Below are 8,191 nucleotides of genomic sequence, written 5' to 3'. Positions count from 1 at the left end.
TCAACAAAGATTCATAAGAAATTTCTGATGAATCTTTGTTGATGAAACACAGTGTTAAATGGAAAAAATTTTTGTTAAGTGATTTTCTACTACTAATATAATTGCTCTGTTCTTTTAAGAACATTGAGCACTCTATTGTGTAGAATACTTTTTAAAGTTGTTTAAATATATATATATATATATATTCTTTTTTTTTAAGGAACAATTTTTTTATATTATTGTATGAACAGCAAAATATATATATATATAAAAAAGGCTCATATATGCTTTTGTTATCAACTTTAATGATTTGTGGTACGGAGTTTGAGCATGATTTTTGTTTTCCAGTGATTTTTTTTATTATTTCCCAAGTGCGTTGGGAGTTACTTTTAAATTTATTAAGAAGTTTTGAGTAGTAATTTTTTTTTAACTTTTTTTGTTGTCTCGAGTTTCTAGCAGGTTTAAGACGCAACCCTTGCGATGAACAAAGCCATGCTGTTTTAGAGTAATTAAACTATTAGCAACACAGTGTTTTATTATTATTGTTTGAAAAATACTTTCTATTATTTTGAATGGAATGGATGTGAGCGAGATAGTCCGGTGGTCTGATGCAAATAGCTTTGTCCCCTTTTTGAAAATTGGCGTTTTATTTGATTTTCTCCACAAATCGGGAACTACACCAGTTGCGAACGAGCACTTATAGATAAGCAAAAGAGGTTTGGCAAAGGTAGCTGCACGTTTACGAGGAATTAATGGTGTAAGCCGTTGCAGCTGGTTGACTTTCTTTAATCAAGGTGGTGAGGCACTTTTGTACTGCATCGATAGAAAAACTTGCTGGGTTGACAACAAAAATTGCTTCAGCACAACTTTCAAAAGCTGGCATTGGACATCTGGGCTCCAAAACAAAAGCTGAATGAAAATAGTTATTTAACAATGAGCATATACTGCCACATCCGTTGATTCAGAGACATTGAGCATATATGTATCAATGTCTTCGAATCAACATCCAATCAGTGCAATGTGTTTGCATCTCCAGCCAGAGCCCAGTCTGACAACGCTAGCCGCACAGCCACTCGTGACTTAGAAATTTCCACTGCCATCTAGACATCCTATAACTAAAGCAAAAATAAAACCGATCCAGCCCAACGCTTCCACCGTTCTACCTAACCAACTACGCTACTGGGCAAATAATCCATGCTCACTCAATAATGACAAACGCCAAAAGTTGTTGACCAGACTATCTGCTCTGCCTAAATCTAGTTGGCCACACGTCATATTTTTTACGGCAACTTGGTTCACAGATTTATTAGACGTTATAATACCCAGCTACCAACCGCATTGCAAAGACAAAGACAATAGGGGCGGCGGAGTTGCCATTTACACAGAAGTTAATTCTACTCAGAAAAACTCAACATTATTATATATTTACTATATATAGTTAATATACAAATTTATTTAAAATCTTACTCAAATTTGGATAATCGATTGTGATTTTAAAAAGACTTGTATTAAAAAAACGAACTTCGGTCTGAGTTTTTTCATTACAAACATATATATTTTATGATACCGCAAAATTTATCATTTTAATTTATTTCGTCTTTTCATAATTCACAGACGTGATCTTTTAACAGAATTATGTCGTAGTCAACAAAATATCATACAGACATTAGAATTTTTTTAAAATGACCTTATCTACACCGAGTGTGCTCACATGATTTTTAAATTATGGTGAAATAAACGTTTGAAATGAAATAAACGTTTATTAATTTTGACAAATCGAAAATTTTCGTCGAACTTTCAAAATTACACTTAAGTTTCAAAATTACACTTAATTACTTACTTTCAAAATTACACAAAATTACAATTAAGTTCTTATTCTTATTAGTGGCTGATATATATTTTTTTGAATTTTTTTGCATTAAGTTTTGTGCTATTGTTTTTTTGTTGACAACGTTTTCAACAAGTAAAAATTAATAAACGTCCTCCAACCGCCCCTTCCCCCCATGATACTTGTGTATATTTCGTCTAAGAGTTTCTAAATTAAAACTTATAAGCAATAAGAAGGGGGACGGGAGAGGGAGTCGGAAAAAAGATATAAGTTTTGGGCGTCTAACCCAGAAGTTTAATAAAAATATAAAGTCAATTTAAAGTTATAAAGTGTTAATCCTTAACTCAAATCCAAGATGAATTATTTTTTGCCTTAATTGAAATAAATAAACTACAATAATATAAGCTAGTAATTATTACAATATAAGAATATCGATTGTCAAAGCGCAAAAATTTAACTTATATAAACAGAAATTTTATATACTTTTAATGCCTTATAAAAAAATAAATAATTCTGGCTATGATATGCCCCTTCTATTCGTGCGCCCGGATACAAAGTACCCAGAGACACCCCCTTCCCCACCACGGCGACCAGAATCAAGAATACCGGTATTTGTCATAACTGAGGGAATGCATTGAAAATTGCGGTGATTGCATTAATTTTAAAGTTTGTTTAAAACATTAATGAGATTTTTGTAAATTAATATTAGTTTAATTAACTCATAAATTGATATTTGTAATTTTCTTACCTAACTCATTTATTTAGGTGTTTTACTTTTCTAGTAAAATTTTGAAAAATAAGTCTTTCTACATTATACAGAGAGTATTAAATTATTACTTCTTTTTGATTGTAATTTTATTTCTTCTAACTCCTGATTCTGTGCTTAAATATGCGGTAGTGGTGTCGTGGTAGAGCGCTTGCTCTATGAGCGAGTGGTTCCGAGTTCAATCCCCACCACGTCCCTGGTAGTACCGCGCTCAACTTGTTTCTCCGCGCAGCAGAGAAACAAGTTGTGCGCGTGAAAAAGAAACGTGTTTCGGAATTATAAAGTTAAGAGAGTTATAACCTCTCCTCATCTGCAGTGGCCTTATCGGTCTTGGGGAGGTGAAGTAACAAAAAAAAAAAAAAAAAAAAAGATAGTTTTTAAGAGATTTTAAAAATTCTTAGGCTATATTTTCCCTTGCCTGCTGGAAAGTTAACACCTTTATATGCACAGGAGGGGTGACATTTAATTGCGAAATGCTTATTTATATTACTTTCAAAATACTGAGTTTAGAGGCGTAATAACTTTTAAACAAAAAGTGTCAGCGCGCGTGTGTGAACCATAAATATATAGTAATGTTAACACATTAAGTTTACAACTAGGCTACACTACAACTAGACTATCTAGCGACTTCCGAGAGAGATTACCTAGAGAGACTATCTTGAATACAGAGAGAAAGAGAGAGATGACTAATGCCATCTTTATTAAAAAACACGAAAATATTAAAGAGCAGTTGCAAAAATATTTACATGAAAATAAATTTATATATTAATATAAAGTTTAGAAAAAAAAGATTTCAAAAGAAAACACAATATTTTTGAACTTTTCAATTTTCAAAGTCTAACCGTTGCAGTTCAATTTCATCGCCATTTTTCGGATGATACATATATAAATATCTTCCTTCTCTTGGAAACATAACAGTAACATTTGGAATAGACATGTACTCATATTTTTTATCAGAATCATAAATTTTATTATTTTCTTTTTCTTTTAGCAATAAACGAAATTGTTTTAGGTTTAAATTACATATCTGAGAAACAGTTTTATAAACATCTCTAGTTAGAGTTAATGTGTCAAACTCTACTTCAAAACTTTGCTCCACATCACCAGTAATTAAAAGAGAAACAATGTCCCTTTTTCCCAATTTGACATCCGCAAGATCACAGAGATCACCGCGCAACTTAACTATCTCATGATACCTTGAAGGTTTTTCTACCTTATCTTTGTAGTACCTAATAAAGTATCTTTCTGCATCATCACGTTCTGATTCATTAAGTATGCTGCCGTTTATTTTGAAAACATGAGGTAACCAGTTCATTAGCAAAAAAACACGTTCTTTCTCTTTTTTAAAACCATTCAGAAGTGGAATACTATTAAGTCGAATTTCTTTAAGTTTTGAAAACGTGCGAAGATTATCAAGTGAATTCCAATCATTTATCTGAGTGTTTGACAGACTTAAATACTCAAGATATGGAAATTCATCTCCAACACTAGAAACTGAGTCAATATCATTTTCTGATAAAATTAGTTTTGTTAAAGATGTGAAAATATGAGCAAGATTTTGCACATGATACCATGACTTGATATTATTACTTGAAAAATGTAAAGATTTGATATTTTTAAACTGCTGGTCAATAATCGGGACTGTTTCATATTCATTTAAGCTGAGATGAAGTTCTTCTAGACTGAAAATTTAAAACTTGAAAAATTAAAAGAATATATATAAATAGACAGTAAAAAAAAACTTTTCTAAAACAATTACACGCATTATATCTACTAAAATGACTTTTTAGTTAATTTACACTTTTAAAAAAAAAATTTAGTTATTTAAATAAATCATTTTTAAAAAAATTAAGATTTCAAGTTATTCAAAAAAATTAAGATTTCAAGTTATTTTAAAAAAATTAAGATTTCAAGTTATTCACTGAGCAAAATAAGAAAAAATAATTAATAGAGGATATTGTAAAAATATAAGTATCAAAAAAATTGAAATATACTGCTTAATTATTCAGCTTAGTGCTCAATTATTTGGCTTAGTGTTATTAGTTTAAAAAATAAATGAAAAAATTTTTAAAATATAAAGACACAAACTAATATTAAAAAAAAAGAATTAAATGAAATTAAAAACAGTCTTATTTAAAAAATAAAGCAGTTAAAATTTTTACTCTGTGTAGTTTTTTAAATTAAAAAAACAAACAAACACAAACACATATGCTAAATATAAAAAATATATAATTAACATCAAGGAAATAAATTTTACAAATAGATAACATACCAGGGACATATTTCCAATATCTTACATAATGCATCAAAGTTAATTTTAGTATTGTTAAGAACTAAACTTTGCAGAGTGTTATGCTTATTGTGTACCTCGCCTAATGATTGAGAAAGGTATAAAGGATTATGAGAGAGGTTTAGAAATTTTAAACTTTGAAGTTGGCTGATAATTTGTATGACCTAAAAAAATAAAAAATTAAAATTATTTTAACTAAAGTTAAACTAGTGGAAGATGCAGCATTTTTGGTATTTGAGTGATTGAGGTAACTCCCATATGTGAAGCAAACTTCAAACATTTGTGTTTATACATATGTCAAATAAAAATGCTTAGCAAAAATTGAATTGATTGCAGACTTAGAATAAAAAAATACCCAGACATCTTTTTTTATAATTCTCACTAAAAGAAAAATATTCTCAGCTAAATTTATTTCATCAAAAATTTTCAATTTATTTTATCAAATTTTTTGCTCAATGTCTTGAAGTTTTAAAAACCATAAAATTGCACCCACCACTGAGTTAAACTCCATTAATATTTTTATTAATCTATTTTATATTTGTAATTAAAGTAAATAGAGATTTAAATAAATAATGTTAAAAATATAAGAAAAATGAGTAGAACTAACATAAAGAGATAATCCTAGTACAAACCTTTTAAAATGAATTCTTAAGAATAATGAATAATTCTTTGCTAATATTTTAAATGTTGTATAATTCTTTCTTATATTTTCTTATAATTCTATAGAATAGTTTTTTCTAATATTTCTAATGATTTATAGTGTTGATTAGTAAAAGTTTGAAAGAAAAATGTCACCAAATTTAAAAATAGAAGAATAAAACTTATTTCAACAAGTTGAAAAATAGAAGAATAAAACCAATGTCACCAAGATGAAAAATACTCACTAATGTCAATTAGAATAAACAACTAATTAGATTTAAAAAAAGATTCTCATATAAGAAAACTTTAATACCAAATTCTTATATAAGAAATTTTCAAAAGAGATTCTTTTATAAAAAACTTAAAAAAGTGATTTTTTTATTAAAAAAAACTTTAGTTAAAATCAGCTAAAAAATCACGTTGTTACTGTTCAGTGCTTTCATTTAAAAATAACAATTTATTGCTTCTTTAATGAAATTTAAAAGTTAAATCATGTTTAAAAAAATATAAAACTAAACTTTTTAAGTTTTAATTTTTAAAACTTTTTAACTTTTCTTTTTACTCTATTATATTTAATATGAAAAATAAAATTCAACCAGAATTTCAAGGCACTTTTTACAGTCTGAAAAATCTAGAGCTGCAGCACTGGTCTGACCTGAGGTAATGATAAACATCTTTTCTTTTATGTGGCAAGCTTGAAATAAAGAAAATCTAATCAACTGATTGATTGACTTACATGTATCCATTCAGACAGAAAGTTATGTGATAGATCCAAATCTTTAAGACGTGGGCAAACACTTCTGATTGCATTTTCATCCCCAGGAGAGTTTATGCCACACCCATCTAATGCAAGAATAAGTCGTGAGCTATGATCTTGGAAAATATCAACTAAAAATATAACTTTAATGCATAGATATATTAAATAGTATATACATATTTATATCAAATGAATAAAAGCAACTATATATATATATATATATATATATATATATATATATATATATATATATATATATATATATATATATATATATATATATATATATATATATATATATATATATATATATATATAGCATGGTTAGATAAACCCTGGGATGTCAAACTGAAATAGCCTGCTCCTGGGGACCTCAGTACATACATCAACTATCTAATAACCCACTGTCACAATGAAGTGTCGCTACATCGATCAAGGGTTTGGCATGGAACACTAATTTTTTCTTTGATTATTCTTTTAAGCATAACATTAAATATATATGCATATATTTAATGTTATGTCAATATATATTTTACTTACCTCTGATATGAATCTTAATATCCTCACATTCTTGTGTTGTATCTGCAAATTTTTTAGAAAGTGCAGAGCAAAAAGTGACAACTGAATCATTCATTTTAGTTTTTAAATCTATTTACAGTTACAACTCTATGAGGAAAAAATGATTAATTTTTGATTTTTTTTTGCTCATTTAGTCTATCTTAGAAATAAAAATTTAGCACCCAATGTTTGTGCTAGGTTGTCAGACACTTTAAACATTTCAAACTAATCAAGGAAGTGGTATCTAAAACGAACCCAAAAACTTTACCAAATATACAAAAAAATAAGAAAAGACAAACATAAAAAAGCCAAGGAGTTAATAAGCAATAGAACATTAAATGTAACCAAAATCAAAAAAAATAATAATAATAATAAAAATAAAAAAAAAGGAACTTCACTCACTTTAATTTTAGTTAAAAAATATAATATAAATTTTAAAATCATTTTTTCCTCTATTTTGCAACTTTCTAACAGTTTTTTTTTTTTACTTTTAAATTTTCTCCAGATTCCGTTAATCTTAAAAGTTTGTTTTCTTCGTTTCATTCTTTTAGATGGATGTTGCTTCATTTCTTGAACGTTTTCATTACAACACAGCTAATAAAATCTCAAATTATGTAATTACAATTATAATTACATTATTCAAGAGCTTAATTACCTGCATCGTAATTTAAATGAAACTATGTAAATGCATATCGATATCATTCATTAATTTCTCATAAATTTATGCATTTCTTATTTAAAAAAAACTTGCTCCGTAATCAGTTTTATTAATTTTCCAAAATGATGTCATTTGATGTTTAAAATGACGTCACTGAAGACGGGAATAGAAATTAACATCATGACGTTTCACCATCAATCGAATTGGCTCTTAAATCAATCAGGCCGTGGTTATTATTCCGACACCGGATCCCAAATAGGGAGCGCTAGTTACAGTATACGGTATACTAACTTTACGGTTAACTTTACCGTATATTTGGTATATGTTAGTATACCATTTAGTATGAATCTTAGTATACCATTTAGTATACCTGCATGCTTTTTTTTATGAAATATTTCCAGAATGACTTGATGGTTTAATGATTAAAATTTCTTAATGTATTAAATTGCTATACTTTATTTAATATATTATTGAATAAATAATTAAAGTGTTTTTTAATTTGATTTTTTAATACTTTTTGTTTCAGTTCGTTAAACTGTTAGAGTTTTATACAAATAAATTTTTATACCTGTTTGTGCTGCTTTTTACCTTTTTAAAAAAATATTTTTGCTTTTTTTTACATGTTTTTTGTTTATTCTTTGGATTTATTTAAGTTGAAACATCTGGTATAGTATGTAAACTTATCCTCTTTCTTATAATAAATTACAATATTTCTA

At 27.5% G+C, this 8,191-nt stretch overlaps 1 protein-coding gene across 1 annotated transcript; it reads right to left on the bottom strand.

Moving 5' to 3' along the window:
• Positions 1-3,256: 3,256 nt before the first annotated feature.
• LOC100214162 (tubulin-specific chaperone cofactor E-like protein) lies at positions 3,257-7,555 on the bottom strand. The gene is made up of 4 exons (XM_065794107.1): positions 6,800-7,555; positions 6,239-6,390; positions 4,846-5,027; positions 3,257-4,255 (listed from the first exon to the last, which is right to left on the bottom strand). Exons 1-4 carry the CDS (start codon positions 6,891-6,893, stop codon positions 3,397-3,399), a joined length of 1,287 nt encoding a protein of 428 aa, XP_065650179.1. The 5' UTR covers positions 6,894-7,555; the 3' UTR covers positions 3,257-3,396.
• Positions 7,556-8,191: the final 636 nt, after the last annotated feature.

The sequence above is a fragment of the Hydra vulgaris genome, chromosome 03, assembly GCF_038396675.1.
Source record: "Hydra vulgaris chromosome 03, alternate assembly HydraT2T_AEP".
In the NCBI taxonomy this organism is placed as follows: Eukaryota; Metazoa; Cnidaria; class Hydrozoa; order Anthoathecata; family Hydridae; genus Hydra; species Hydra vulgaris.
This window is presented reverse-complemented; position numbering and strand designations above follow the sequence as displayed.

Excerpts from the sequence above, each read along its gene's own strand:
- LOC100214162 (XM_065794107.1), bottom strand. The coding sequence starts at position 6,893 with ATGAATGATTCAGTTGTCACTTTTTGCTCTGCACTTTCTAAAAAATTT. Across the intron at positions 6,391-6,799 it reads TATTAAGATTCATATCAGAG|TTGATATTTTCCAAGATCAT; the intron begins GTAAGTAAAATA and ends TTATATTTTTAG. Across the intron at positions 5,028-6,238 it reads TTCTGTCTGAATGGATACAT|GTCATACAAATTATCAGCCA; the intron begins GTAAGTCAATCA and ends TTATTTTTTTAG.